We start from the raw sequence: 16,281 nt of genomic DNA, 5'->3' as shown, positions 1-16,281 counted from the left end.
GCAGCTTTCCAGCGAGTGGGCGTGGTTTCAGCGCAGCCAGTGGACACGCCCCCAGCGTTTGAGAGCAGAGACTACTGCTCATTTTTTCAAGATTTTGATCACTTATTTTATGTACTTGCCGGCTTTTTTATCATTCAAATTTGGCTGGGTGGCTAATAACACATGTTTCTGTGGTGTGACAAACTCAGAACACATACTTAATTTTGACTTTACAGGGACTTTAAAGCTACAATATGCAAGAATTTTTTTTCCGCTAGAGGGCGCTACATTCCAAACAACAACAATGGCGTAGCTTGATGACGATATGAAGGAGTGTGGAATGATGGGAACTGTTGTTTTAAATTCCACCGTGGATGTAAATCAGCCAGACGGGAATAAAAAAATCATGTTCATGCATGGGGTAAAAATGGGGTTTTTATAAATGTTGCGTCATTTAACATCCTGTTTTCAGGTGAAGTCCAAAGTAATTGATTGCCGAGTTCACGCGCATAGGTTTAGTACCTATGATCACGCGCGTGAACTCGGCAATTGACTACTTTGGACTTCACCCAAAAACAGGATGTAAACACAGGTATTTGCGCTGGCTTAAATAACATCATTTTTATACATTTCTTTCACATCTACTGCAGTCAGATTAACTTGTGTTCACTCTGTAGGAATCACTCACATTTTCTGTGCACTTGTAAAGACACATCAAGGATGTTAAGAGGCTAAAAGCAGGTTTAGTACTTGCCCCATTGAAGTCAACAGGGTGCAAATTTTTAAAATAGAATAACTCGGTGTAGGCAACAACGATTTTTGTCGTTGTTCTCTGTATTGACAGCACTCCAAATGTACAAAAAAATTAGCTCAATTTTAAAATTGACCGGAGTTCTCCTTTAAGGCGAGACACTACAGGTGAATAGGGTAAAATTTTAAAATAATAGATATCACCATGAAACTTCCTCAGTTGATTACTTACACAAGTATATATATAAAAAAAATGTATTTCAAGTTTTAGAAATTTGTATGTTTAATTATGCAAATTAGGCATTATCTCATTAAATATGCACGATTTTGCATAATATATTTTCGGTAGACAGATCTGAACATATGATAAAGCCAGGTGCAAAATTCTTTTTTCATTTTGTTTACACACGAGATGAATATAAAAACTCAGAGGGATACCAACCAAAATTCAACAAATGCCCAACGTTGGAGCTTGACGTCAAACAAACATTGGATTTAGACATCAACCCGACTTTCATTTTCAACCAAAATCCAACGTCTGACGCTGTAGTCTATATCCTGTGCCTGCTGGAATAACATCATGACATCTTGACATAAAATAAATGTTGAATTGACATCAAATGCCAACAAAGCATGACATCAAAATAACATCAAAATGACATCAGCAGAGGTCAAAATCTTGACATCAAATTGACATCGACACTTTGACGTCAATATGACTTTCATTTTTGACCTATTTCGTGATGTAATTTTGACATCAATGTTTGATGTCACATTGATGTTAAATTGACATCAAATGCCCACTGGGAGACGGATCTCGGCATGTCGCGTTGGAATGCGAATTCCTGGTAAATTCGGGAGAAACTTACTGCCGCAAGTAAACAAAATGTAATAAAATAAACATCTTAATGTATATTTTCAACGTTTTCTTTATATCAGCTTGAAAGAACACATATTGAAGGAGTAAACTAGTCCAAAATCTCAAAACTGACCACTGCATGAAAAATCTATGTTTTTGCCTGCCGTGTCTCGCCAGTTTATAACAATAAATTAATATTGTTCAACCGGACATAACTGTTTTATTTATTTATTATATATATATATATATATATATATATATATATATATATATATATATATATATATATATAGGTTGTTTGCACACGTGATATCAGGAAGCAACTTAATACACACTGACAGGAAGGCGATGTGCAAATCGAGTTACCCCTCCCACTTCTCTTATCTCTCTAACGGGATCTCTTATCCCGTGCGAATTGGCCATTACTATTACAGACGTCTTGTGGTAAAATTACATTACTCCATCCACCCTTGTAAAACGAATCCCATGTCCGAATAGGGCCAAAGCCATTGTAGAAATGCTCTGTTCTACTTAGTCATGATTTTTTTGCAAATATAAACAATGTCAATTAGTACTAATAGTTAGGCTAGTAATTAGTAACAATACACTGATATGAGTCAATGTGAGAGTATAGCCAACATGATGTTAAACAAAACTTTTCAAAGAGGAATAAATGACTTAAGCTCACCTTTAAGTTTTTTTTTTTTTTTTTAGTTTCCAGCAAACTAAAATAAATACACTAAACTTTTGTGATGATTTGTAAATGAATGACTTTAGCTTGATTAATTTGGATGAATGTCTAAAACTTTGTGATACTTTGTATCTATCTAAACTTATTCATTTTATTTTTAATTTACATTAAATATAGTTATATGAGCTTTATATTATATAATGATGGTTTTTATTTTTTGTTTATTTTTAAGAATAAATATTATTTGTGATAAACTGTCTTTTGACATTTATTTCTGGTATTGTCAGTAGTGGGGTCACAGTTCTCTCTATATTTGTGGATGCAGTGTGTCATCATCCACATTTGTGTTTGCATTTTCTTTTAATTAACATGTCTGTCATATATTTCACATCAGATTAAAGTGAGGAGTGTCAGTGTGTGTGACAGAAGAAACTACAGCAGGTTTATCAGCCTGAATGATGGGAGGGACTGTGTCTGTTCAGGTGTTCGGTTACAAGAGAAAGTGAAACTAAACCAGCCCAGGAAGGATTTCCTTACGATTGTACAAACTCTCATATGGACACAATTTATTAAGACTCTCTTGAGAACACAGTGAATGTTGAGTTGAAGGTAAGTCATGGAAGAATCAGAAACACATTTACCTGAAGTCTAGCATGAGTGTGACTTTGAGGATCATGTTTGAGTTCAACAGGTTTAATGCATATAATAGTTAATCTTGTAAATAAATGAAAGGTTTTTGAATCAAAATTATAGCTATATTTGCATTTTTGACAAAGAAATCCTGATTCAACAACCTTCAACATGTGTTTATATGTGTCATGATTCCTGTCTTGTGTTCCCCTTGTCTTGTGTGGACTTTTGTTATTTCCTGTTCTGTGCCATGTTTTGTAGTTCTTTGTAGTTTTTTGTGTATTATTCTCCCAGGTGTTTCTTAACCACGCCCCCGTGTTATCATGTTTAGCTTGTTTGCCTGTGTATTTAAACCAGTGCTTCAGTTGTTGTTTGTTGGTCGTTGTTGCTGTTGCTTGTTGCTGTTAACTGTACCATGTTCCTGTCCTGAGTTTTGTTGTTTGCCCTGGATTTCCTGTTTGTTTTATTAAAGTAGTGCTTGCATGTGGATTCTCTCCGCTTCGTCCTTACCTCATTGTTACAATATGTATTTATAAGTGCTACTTGTAGATGCATGTTGTATATTTGTATACAGATTTCTTTGAACAGAAAGTGATTGTAAATGTGTATCTCGCTTTTGGACAGAAGGTTTAGTGTAAGTATTAGTCTAAGGCAAAAAGCATGTATGCTGACACACTTTGCTGTAATGTTTTCTCTTTTATCATATTTTAGTTTTAGCATCTGTGTCTCAGAGATGAAGTTCATTTGTTTGACTCTCCTGCTTGTTAGTGGAATTACAGATTCAAGATCAGGTAATTTATTCATCATTGTGAATAATACTTTATATTTATTGCACAGCACTGTTTATCTGGAACAACATTAGAGTAAAAACCTTTAGGATGTGTAGTTCAGATCTGCTCTTTCTCTTGTAACAGAGCAGTATACAGTTGTGGGACCTGCAGATCCTGTATTTGCTGTAGCTGGAGAAGAAGTGACTCTGCCCTGTTCAGTCAAACCCAACATCAGTGTTGTGGACATGAGAGTGGAGTGGTTTAGACCTGATCTGAAAGACTCACCACTAGTGCATCTCTATGAGGATCATGAAGACAGAAACACAAAGCAGATTCAGTCCTACAGAGGAAGAACAAAACTGATCCATCAAGAACTACAGAGAGGAAACGCATCACTCAAACTCTCAACAGTCCAAATATCTGACGAAGGACGTTATAAGTGTTTTATTCAGTCTAAATCCTGGTTTGACGACGCCACTGTTGATGTCAGAGTTGAAGGTGAGGAAACCAGTGATAACTAGCATGCTCTTTTCACAGAACAAACTCAAAAAAGCCAGAATAACTACAGAATGTTCTTGTTGATCTGCAGCTGTAGGACGTCCTCCAGTGATCACTGTAGATGGGTTTGATCGTTCAGGAGGGCTTCATCTACAGTGTGAATCTGAAGGTTGGAATCCTGAACCTGATCTTGAGTGGCTGGACAGTGAAGGAGTCAGTTTGAGTTCAGAAACTACAGAGACACACAGAAACTCGGACAGATTCAGTGTCAAACACACCATCATTGTTTATCACAGTGGCAAGATTCACTGCAGAGTCAAACTGAGACATCACATGCTGGAGACACTGATTAACACCACAAGTAAGTACTGATACATCTGTTAATGTACATGTCATGTTCTAATGATATTTTTAGTAAAAACAATGAATGATTATCCGATTATTATGTAAAGCTAAAAGCAATAGCAGCATTAGGTTTATAATACAGTTTTACATTTTACGAGTTTTACGAGTAACATTTTACTGTGTATGTGCCATTCAGGTGTTTACATAATGTTCATTCAGGTGTTTACATAATGTTCATATGTAAACACTTGGAAAAAATATGTTTGATTTTCACAGTGTGCTTATTTACTGTTTTGTTTTGCAGATAATAGGTTTATTTCTTGGAGGACATCAATCATCCTGATTTCAGTTTTTGTTGTGCTTGTTGTGATTGCTGGAATACTGATAGCTGTGTTCACTCATAAAAACAGAGGTAAAGTTCTTGTTTTCTTACGTATTTTTTGTAAGTTCGTATTTTATATGTTTACAATACAATACAACATACTTTATTGTCCCCTTAGGGAAATTTTATTGGGCTCAGTTTATGCTGCATTTTCAGAATAAAGAATAAATAAATAGATAAGAATTTATAAATAAATTCTAAATCACAAATAACACAAATAACAGTCGCATAAACCTTAAGAACAGCAATAAAATAACAATAACCAACAGTAAATAAGAATTATAATATAAAGCAATAAATAATTTTAAGTAATTAGTGCTAACCAGAGACAATCATAGGCCTTTGTCCTTGCCATTTAAAAGTCCAATGGAGACAGGCACTAAATAGTTTTCAAACCGGTTCAGTCAACATTTGGGCCTGAAGGAAGAAGCACATAATCAGGATGAAAGTTTATATAATAAACAAGACAGACTGGGGATAATTGTTTCACTCATGTCTAAATATGAATTTCTGCATCACTTAAACACACAGACATCAACAATCAGCACATGAATCTCAACAATTGTGACAATCAATAGTTTCATGTCGCAGTGCATGCTGGGTGCCAACTTAGTACAAAACTCCCAGCATGCACTGCATCATGAATAAATTATACAGCTATGGTCTTACCATTTTCTTTATTTGCTTGTATTTTTGCTGGTGTTAACTTTTTTTGTAGCCTGTTTTGTGATGTTCAGAGTATTTTTATTTACTTATTTGATTGTCACCATTGTTGAGATTCATGGGCTGATTTTTTATGTCTGTGTGAGTCTAAATGATGCTGTAACTGCATTTGTGCATGATGTGTTTTTAAAATCCTTCATTATTTCTGATTGCTGTTGGAACTCTTACTGTAGTTTAACACTGATGGTAATGTAAAGTTTAAGTGTGTTAATAATGAATTGAATTGAATTGAATGAATTGAACACTGGATGTGTGAATCACAAGATGATCACAAGACCACAAGATGAATACCCAGTGGGCATTTGATGTCAATTTAACATCAATGTGACATCAAACATTGATGTCAAAATTACGTCACGAAATAGGTCAAAAATGAAAGTCATATTGATGTCAAAGTGTCGATGTCAATTTGATGTGAAGATTTTGACCTCTGCTGATGTAATTTTGATGTTATTTTGATGTCATACTTTGTTGGTATTTGATGTCAATTCAACATTTATTTGACGTCAAGATGTCATGATGTTGATCCCAGCAGGCACAGAATATAGACTACAGCGACGGTCAGATGTTGGATTTTGGTTGAAAATAAAATGGGTTGATGTCTAAACTCAATGTTTGTTTGACGTCAAGCTCCAGCGTTGGGCATTTGTTGAATTTTGGTTGGTATAAATCAAACAAAAACATAGATCTCCTGATCTAATTTTCTCATGGCTTTTTTAGCTACAACAGTTGTGCTTTATAAACACAATTATAGCAGCCAGAGAAAAGTTTACTTTAAAAAGTCAAGGGTCAAGAGCACAACTAAAGCAAACGCTAACCACCATCATGGTGACTTTAAAATACAAAATATTATTTCTTTAAACCGGAAATTAAATAAAGTAAATCTGGTTAGCTTTAAGTGAAGCTGGTAATAAGTGTACGGCCATGCATTTCACCTTTTTGTTTGGTTTATTCCAACTAAAATTGAACGACTGCCCAACGCTGGAGCTTGACGTCAAACAAACATTGGATTTAGACGTCAACCCGACTCTCATTTTCAACCAAAATCCAATGTCTGACCGATGTTATAGTCTATATCCTGTGCCTGCTGGGCATCTATTTGACATCAGGATGCCATGATGTTGATGTCATTTTAATGCTATTTTGATATCATTCAATATCAAGCTTTAAGATTCAGATCAGATTAAATTGACCTTTTATAGTATATGCAGTTATAGTGTCTGCTGTCATTTTAAACGTGAACTAAATGTAAATATGCTAGGATTTAAATAAATAAAAACACACATGCAAAATACATAGACCTAGGTCTACTTCAAGATCATTCAGGCTATAGGTCTTTTAGACGTTGAAAATGAGTCACATTGATTTACAATGAGTAATATATATACTTTTTTCAGACATTTCAGACATTGTTTTCACATAAATTTCACATCAATTTGACGTCTTGTTTTCTGACATCAAATCAATCGATTTAATGTCAATGATATTGACCTGAGATGTAGGGACCAGAAAAAACATGTCAGATTGATACCTTTGTTAGGCATCTTTACAACCACAAGGAAATAATTACAAAATATAATGAAAATATGCATATTCATGCATGTCATACATGGTGGTCAAAATCTTGACTATTTGTTGATGTCAAATTGACGTCAAGGTGCCCGCTGGGTTAGACATCAACACTCATCATACAAACAATGATGACACTCAACAAGATATTCAGATAAACTGATCAACTCCAAACATCACAAAACAAGCTGCTAAAATTCATGTCAATGCATGCTGGGATCCATGGATGAGTTTTGATTGGTGCACCCAGAATGCACTGCAGCATGACGCTTTTCTGTTGTCACCATTGTTGAGATTCATGTTTATTCGTTATCTGTGTGATCCTAAATGATACAGTAGTTTTCAATAGAAAAAAAATAAACATAGAGCTCAGTCTCTGTTAAATCTCAGAAACAGCTTTTATAAACTTGTGGAAAGTGAATCTGGTTAGTAATAAGTGAAGCTGGTAATGCTGTTCGTGGAGTTGTTTAATCCTCAGCTGAGATCTTCACAGATTTAATTTATTTGATTTGCAGTTTATATGTTTCAATGGCTGACATCAGATTGCTTATTATTTGCCGTAGAAATGAATTTAAATGGTAATAAAAAAGTTGTCAACTGAAACATTTGAAATAAAATAATCATTTACAATTTAAATAAAAAACAACTGAAATAAAATAAGTATTTATTTGGTTGAACTAAGAAAATGAGCCAAATAAGGTGAAATGAACATGAACTTTGGTATAAAAAGTTCTCTTTACTTAGTTATTTACAAATACTTTCATAGTTATTTATAAACAAGATAATATAACAAACATTTTCGGGTTGAAAATACTAAGTAAACAGCTTAACTGAGTCCATGTAAAAAGAAGTAAAGTAAAGTGTTGACAGTGTAAGATATTGGCAACATGTTCATTGATGATGTGAAGAACTGAGGAAAATGTCTTTGTCCCAAACACTATGAAGAAAGGAAATGTATGTATATCAGCTATATATTTAATGCTATTTTCTCTTCTTTATATCCTGAATTTTCTTCAGCACTCGATCAACTACCGAATGAGCACAGGACACTACAGGATGAGCACAGGACACTACAGAATGAGCACGGGACACTACAGAATGAGCACGGGACACTACAGGATGAGCACGGGACACTACAGAATGAGCACGGGACACTACAGGATGAGAAGAGCCGAATACAACGAGGTGAATCTGTCTTTATTAAGTTATTAATTAATTGCTCATTTAAAGTCTGTTTACTGCCAAATATCTACTTAACAGACTGTGTATTCATTTAGTTTGTGTATATCTTGGCTCCTATGAATGGTTATTAGTTGTTTATAATGTATATTTATTCAGTCACTGATGTACTTGTGTGATGTTAACACAGCCTAAACACAACTAATGATTGTAACTTGTTTGTAATTTCAATGTCAAGTCAAGTCATCTTTATTTATATAGTGCTTTTTACAATACAGATTGTGTCAAGCAGCTTTACAGAGATAACAGGAAAATAATGCAGCAAAGTTTGATTCTACTGTGCAGATCTATAATGTTATTTTCTCGTCTATTTCTGAAATTTCTCCAGAACGTGATCAACTTTTACAAATGCAGAAGATTATTCTACCAAAAGGTGAATTTGTTTATATCCTTTATTAAAATGTTCATTACTTTTGAATTATTTTTGCAAAACAATGAATTAATACACTGCACTCTCAGAAAATAAACTGTACCTTTAGGGGTACAATGGCTTGTCACTGGGGCTGTACCCTCGAGGGTACAGCTTTTGTACTCTTGGCATAGGGTACACAGCAAAAAGTCCAGTGTTAAATTAACTCTCCTGGGAGTTTATATGGCTCCAGAGTCAGTGTTAAAATATGAGTGTTAAATTAACACTCAAGAGTGTTAAACTTAATGAGCTCATTAAGTGATTAATTGAGTGATGATTGAGCATTATTGAAGACACCTGATGTTAGCAAGCAGAATCACTGAAGGAGAAAATCAAATTTTTTAAGACACCGTTATGGAGATCAGTGTTTGCTTTAGTTGGGCTCTTGACCCTTAAACTGTAAACATTAGATTATCTTTGGCTGTTGTATCTGAGTTATAACTGCCAGATGAACAAAGAGAAAGTTGATCAGGTTTTGTTGGTTATGTTTTGAAATAATCATAATTTCACCTGAATCACTGATCTCATTTATAGTCTAATCTCTGATTTAAATGTATATTGTTGATTACATCATCACTGTGATTCTACAGCATAAGATCTTTTTTTCTAACTAGTGTAAAGGATTTCTTAAAAGTTGTTCTGATAAAACAAAATCTTTCTTTTAGACACACACAGACATCAAGAATCAGTGTATCAATCTCAACTATGGTGACAAACAGAATATTCAATTAGGAAAAGGAAATTAGTAAGACAATTCAGATCATAATTTATTCATACCGCAATGCATGATGGGAGCCATGAATGAGTTTTGATTGGTGGCACCCAGAATGCACTGCAACATGCTTTATTATTGTCACCATTGTTGAGATTCACAGGCTGATTATTGATGTCAATGTGTCTAAATAAAGTAAGTTTCTAAGTCTTTTTATCAGAACAAATTTTAAGAAATATTTTGGACTATATTGATAATGATAAACAAATCATTTGCTGTAGAATCACAGGCTGCTGTAATCAACAAGGTAAACCTGACTCTCTAAATGAGAGTTGATATTCAGGTCGAATTATGATTATCAAATCATAACCAACACCACCTGATCACCTTTTCTCTTTGTTCATCTGAGAATTATAACTCAGATACAACAGACAAACAAAATCTAAAGTTAATGTTTTATGGGTCAAGAGCCCAACTAAAGCAAACACTGATCACCATAACGGTGTCTTAAAAAAATTGATTTTCTCCTTTGGTGATTCTGCTTGCTAACATCAGGTGTCTTCAATATTGGTCAATTATCACTCAATGAATCACTTAATGAGCTCATTAACTTTAACACTCTTGAGTGTTAATTTAACACTCATATTGTAACACTGACTCTGGAGCCATATAAACTCCCAGGAGAGTTAATTTAACACTGGACTTTTTGCTGTGTACATATTTGTACTCTTGTGACAAACTTTTATTTCCTTTAATTCAAGGCTACTTATTTCAAGGCTACTCAAATATAGCGATATGTTAAAATCTACCTTAAATAATTAAGGTATCATTAAAACCTTTAAACAACAACTTTTACAAAAAAAAAAAAAAATGGCTTAACACATATATGTACCTTGAGGTCCAATAATAAGCCCTATGGGGTACGTTAGTGTAGATTGTACCTTGGGGAACAGAAATGGACTCCTACTGTACCCCTATTTCTGACAGTGTGTGCATTCATATATGTCTATACTATTCATTATATTTTATTATAGGATATACAGTATAAACTGTGTAAAGTCTTCTAGGATTTTGTTGCTCTTCAAGCAGTGATTAAAATTATTGATCTCATTATTGATCTAAAGATGAATTCTGTTATGAACGCTTTATAACTTCATACTTTGTTTCATACTTAGCTGTCCCACATTTAAGAACCTACAGAGGTGAGTTAAAAGTATTTATTTTAAATTACCCATCATGTCAAACATTTATTCATTTATAATGTTTTTGAGTTTTTGGTATAATGCACTGCAAATATGCTATCAAATGATTCATATACTAAATGATCAAGGATGTTTTCCCTACTATTCTTGCATAAGAATTTTGGGTAACACGTTATTTTACAGCGTCCTCGTTACATATGTTACATGTACTTACCATACACACAAAAAAAATTGTGTCTAAAAATAAGATTTATGTATTTAAATTGCATAACAAATTCCCATGCATTTGGTTTACATAGTTTTAACATAAACCAATCAATACTCCTGAATGTGATTCATATGTTTAAGTCATACATAAATGAAACAGATAAGATTTATGTAATTGTATTAATAAACTGAATGTGATTTATATTTGTCAGTCGTATGTAAATGAAACAGGTAAGATTTATGTAATAGTACACAGAAAAACGCCCATGTTAAATTAACACTGCTCAGTGTTCACACTACAGAGGTAAAGGGTGTTGAAGTTAATGAGATAATTAAGTGATGATTTAGCATTAATTATGAACACCTGCTGTTAACAAGCAGAATCACTGAAGGAAAGAGAAACACAAGAACTACAACTGACTTCAGACACAGTCTTAGATGAAATCAACTGAAGAGAAAAAAATACATTAAATCTGTGAAGATCTCAGCAGAGGAGGATTAAACAACTCCACAAACAGCATTACCAGCTTCACTTATTACTAACCAGACTGACTTTATTTCATTTCCGTTTGAATGAAATCAATAGTTGTATTTTAAAGTCACCATGATGGTGGTTAGCGTTTGCTTTAGTTGGGCTCTTGACCAATGACTTTTTAATATAACATTTACTCTGGCTGCTATAATTATGTGTTTATAAAACACATTTGTTGCAGCAAAAAAAGCCAAGAGAAAAAGAGATCAGGTGATGTTGGCTGTTTATTGATGATGATGATGACGACGACAAAGTCATCATCATGTAATTGCCTGATTCACTGATCTTGTTCAGTGTCTAATGTTTTTTAATATTGTTTTATTCATAACAGAAGTCATTTGATTTTACAGCATGAAATGTAACCGTGTTGTTTATCAAACAATATATATATTTTTTTAATAGTTAGTGCACAAAAACCTTTCATCTATGGCATTACTTCGACTCACACAGACATCAAGAAACAGCTTATGAATCTCAACAATGGTGACAAAAGATACAAAAAATCCTGATGCATAATTTATTAATGCCGCAATGCATGCTGGGAGATATGGGTGAGTTTTGATTGGTGGTACCCAGCATGCACTGCAGCATGAAGCATTTCATTGATTGTCACCATTGTTGAGAGTCATACACTGATTCTTGATGTCTAAGTAATAATGTAGAAAAAGTTTAATGCACTAAATGTTTTTTAAAATTCTTTATATTATTTGATTAACTGTTGGATCTAATGCTGTCAGGTCTCACAGCTACTATAATAAATATAACAAAATCACATAAGCCCAATAATCAAAGCATTAGTCACTGAAAAAGATAACTGATTCAGGCCACAATATGATGATTACACCTTCATCAATAATCAGCCAATATCACTTGATCTCTTTTTCTCTTGGCTTTTTCGCTGCAACAAATGTGTCTTATAAACACATAATTATAGCAGCAAGAGAAAATGTTATATTAAAAAGTCAATGGTCAAGAGCCCAACTAAAGCAAACGCTAACCACCATCATGGTGACTTTAAAATACAACTATTGATTTCATTCAAACGGAAATGAAAGTCAGTCTGGTTAGTAATAAGTGAAGCTGGTAATGCTGTTTGTGGAGTTGTTTAATCCTCCTCTGCTGAGATCTTCACAGATTTAATGTCTTCTTTTCTCTTCAGTTGATTTCATCTAAGGCTGTGTCTGAAGTCAGTTGTAGTTCTTGTGTTTCTCTTTCCTTCAGCGATTCTGCTTGTTAACAGCAGGTGTTCATAATTAATGCTCAATCATCAGTTAATTATCTCATTAACTTCAACACCGCTTTAACTCTATAGTGTGAACACTGAGCAGTGTTAATTTAACATGGGCGTTTTTCTGTGTACTATTACATAAATCTTACCTGTTTCATTTACATACGACTGACAAATATAAATCACATTCAGTTTATTAATACAATTACATACATCTTATCTGTTTCATTTAGATATGACTTAAAAATATGAATCACATTCAGATTATTGATTGGTTTATGTTAAAACTATGTAATCCAAATGCATGGGAATTTGTTATGCAATTTAAATACATAAATCTAATTTTTAGACACAATTTTTTTTGTGAGTGTAGCAACAACCTAACAACCACCCAGAATGCCCTAGCAACTGCATAGCACCACCCAGGCTAATGCCTAGCAACCATCAGCCAAAATACCCTAGCAACCACCCAGAACACTCTAGCAACCGCCTAGCAACATACTAGCAACCACCCAAAATACCCAGCAACCTCATAGCAAAACCCCAGAACACCCTATAGCAACTTAAAGCTTTTTAAACTACTTCAGACTTTCTGTTCAGGTTTTCTCAAGTCAACTTCAACATTTGCTTACAAACATTTTAATCTAGTTTACAATTAATGCAATATTTTTATTATTTATTATCTTGTTCTAAAATTACTATGATTCCTAATTATAAAATATAATTCTTTATTTTGTTATATGCTCATCTGTAAAGCAGACTTTTCAATATTTTCTGCAGTGAATGTGACTCTGGATGCTGATACGGCTCATCCACGTCTCATCGTATCTCATGATGGGAAACAAGTGAGAGATGGAAACAGCCTGAACGCAGTGGATGGGGGAAAAGACAGGTTTGATGTATATCTTAGTGTTCTCGGGAAGGACGGATTCTCCTCAGGGAGTTTTTACTATGAGGTGCAGGTGAAGGATCAAACTGAGTGGGATTTAGGAGTGGCCAGAGAATCCAGTAACAGGAAGGGCTTGTTCAGTCTGAGTCCTGATAATGGATACTGGACTGTGAGACGGAGTGATGAGAGTTATTGGGCTTGTGACTCTTCACCTGTCCCTCTTTCTCTGAGAGTGAAGCCTCAGAGGGTCGGTGTGTTTGTGGATTATGATGAGGGTCTCGTCTCCTTTTATGATGTGAATTCCATGTCTCATATCTACACTTACACTCATCAGTCTTTTAATGAGAAACTTTATCCATTTGTTTGTTTGGGGTGGAATGAAAACTCCACACCACTGATTATCTGTGATGATTATTAATGACTTCAGTGAATGAATTTACTTGATCAAGTGAAATAAAAGGAAATACAATACATTAAGTGTAACAGCCACAGATACAAACTATTATTCACAAATGTGGACACAGAAGTGTGTGTGAGGGGTTCATCACTGTTCTCCATCAGCACCTCCTCATCTCCACTAGATAGTGAATGAAAGTCATCATGAAGTGCTGATCGCACAGTTCACTGTTTCACCCTCAATAGTGTTTGGTGTTTGTTGATGAATGTCCAGATTGAGTAAAGCTGGAATCAAAGAACAAGCTCAAATATAAGACATTTTCATGTGTGTAACGTTTTGCTCACTACATCATTCCCACAATGCCATTTGTGTTATTCAGTTTTCATGACTTATATGTGGATAGCGAATTAGCCGTGTCCAAACTTCTGATCCGACACAGATGAATAGATGAGTTTAAGTTTATTCATGTATTCATATATTCTTAAGTAATCACTTGTATTCTTCATTTTCATTCTTTTATTATTAGGATGAATATCGTTCACCCAAAAAGAACATTTTCATGTCTTTCCAATCTTGTTTTTATTGTTCTATTAAACTAAATATTGAGATGTTATCAGTCATTGTATACACAGTTGATTTTTACTGTCAAGCTCTTGAAGGACTAAATTAGTCTCATAATAATGTGTGTTCTGAGTTAATAATGTCTGTAGTGGACGGATATCACAGGATTCACACTCATGTACGGTGTTGATGATGCAATTTAAGTTCTGTTGCTTTTATATGAAAATAAATATAATGAACACCCAATAACAGACACCCAAAGTACTGTTATTTATTTCCCTTCGCAAGACCTGTTTATAAATCCTTTTTACTTTAATTACAGACATGTTTTTTATTTATTTATTTATTTATTTATTTATTTATTTATTTATTTATTTATTTATTTATTTATTTATATGACAATAAAATAGCCGATATGGAGAATATTTGGGGATATTCACACATAATTTATATACATAAAACTTGATATCAGAGTTTTAAAATCAAACATTTTAAAAGAGAGCAATACATGGCTGTTTAAACCAATGAGCATTAGGCTTTGTCTCAGTAAGTCGTTTCCCATCATGCTTTAGTTCAGCGCAGTCGGTGGAGAGCAACTGTTTCCGACTGCAGAATCCGACATGTCCGCCTCGCCGTCGCCAGAGTTTGTTGACATACGTCAGCGTGACATCAGAGCAAGGCGGACCGCACTCGTATAATACCTGCTGAAAACCATCTTTCAAAAATATATAATAATTAATAATAATAATATATATATATATATATATATATATATATATATATATATATATATATATATATATATATATATATATATATATATATATATATATATATATATATATATATATATATATATATATATATATATATATATATATATATATATATATATATATATAATGCGGACCGCACTCAGACACATTTCTAACCGGCTGTTGGTTGCTTGGTCCCTGTTATATAAGCATCATTTTTCACCCCATAGATATTTCATTTGGAACAATTGCAATATATATTTTTTTAAATCCTTCTTTTTTGAAAGATGGTGTTCAGCAGGTATAATACGAGTAGATCAATTAAATCAAGAAGGGATGTTTTATTCTGAGTTTCTAGATTTCCATAAATTCCAGTGACACCAGGAGAGTTTTCTATTGTGGGATGCGATTCCCACAGGAGTCTTGGCGTTATTCAGAACCAATACTCAAACCAGTATTGCCTCTTTCTTCCTTTGATTTATTTGATACTGCAATTGGAAAACTTTGTTTTGCCCCCGGAGTCTTAAATGTTAATAAAACTATTGGTTAATTATTTCAAAAACACATTGTCTCCAGGCCAAACTGTATTGTTTATTGGAATATTCTGGTTAAAGGTTTGTTATGGAAGATCATCTGGACTTTACCAAACAAATATTTATTGGTAAATAAAATTATGGAAATAACTTTCAACATCGTACACAAGCACTACCCAGTAGTTTTTGTTAAATTTAAAAGGATATTGATCTGAAATATTCTATTTGCACTTTTGCTGAAACCTTGTTTAGTTTATTTTGGCATTGCACCCATGTAAGAAGATTTTGGAAAGATTTGTCTAGATTTATAATTGACAACATTGACCCCTTTTACTAATATCCCCTCAAATGAAAGGAAAGAATACTATATCATAAATTACATTTTTGCTAAATTCAATGTACATAAATGTAAGTAAGGCTA

The 16,281-nt window shown here is 33.6% G+C and overlaps 1 protein-coding gene across 1 annotated transcript; it reads left to right on the top strand.

Annotated features, from left to right (window-relative positions):
* Positions 1–2,806: 2,806 nt before the first annotated feature.
* On the top strand, positions 2,807–14,826 carry LOC308684638 (butyrophilin subfamily 1 member A1-like). Its single transcript, XM_081355898.1, has 9 exons — positions 2,807–2,888; positions 3,621–3,700; positions 3,824–4,177; positions 4,269–4,538; positions 4,827–4,934; positions 8,214–8,381; positions 8,764–8,808; positions 10,732–10,758; positions 13,506–14,826. Exons 2-9 carry the CDS (start codon positions 3,643–3,645, stop codon positions 14,030–14,032), a joined length of 1,557 nt encoding a protein of 518 aa, XP_081212024.1. The 5' UTR covers positions 2,807–2,888; positions 3,621–3,642; the 3' UTR covers positions 14,033–14,826.
* The last annotated feature ends 1,455 nt before the right edge of the window (positions 14,827–16,281 follow it).

The sequence above is a fragment of the Scardinius erythrophthalmus genome (genome assembly GCF_964197995.2).
Source record: "Scardinius erythrophthalmus genome assembly, chromosome: 1".
NCBI classification, from domain to species: Eukaryota; Metazoa; Chordata; class Actinopteri; order Cypriniformes; family Leuciscidae; genus Scardinius; species Scardinius erythrophthalmus.
The sequence above is the reverse complement of the archived record's forward strand: the minus strand, read 5'-3'. Positions and strand labels throughout refer to the sequence as shown.

Excerpts from the sequence above, each read along its gene's own strand:
- LOC308684638 (XM_081355898.1), top strand. The coding sequence starts at position 3,643 with ATGAAGTTCATTTGTTTGACTCTCCTGCTTGTTAGTGGAATTACAGAT. Across the intron at positions 8,382-8,763 it reads GAAGAGCCGAATACAACGAG|AACGTGATCAACTTTTACAA; the intron begins GTGAATCTGTCT and ends AAATTTCTCCAG. Across the intron at positions 10,759-13,505 it reads ACATTTAAGAACCTACAGAG|TGAATGTGACTCTGGATGCT; the intron begins GTGAGTTAAAAG and ends TATTTTCTGCAG.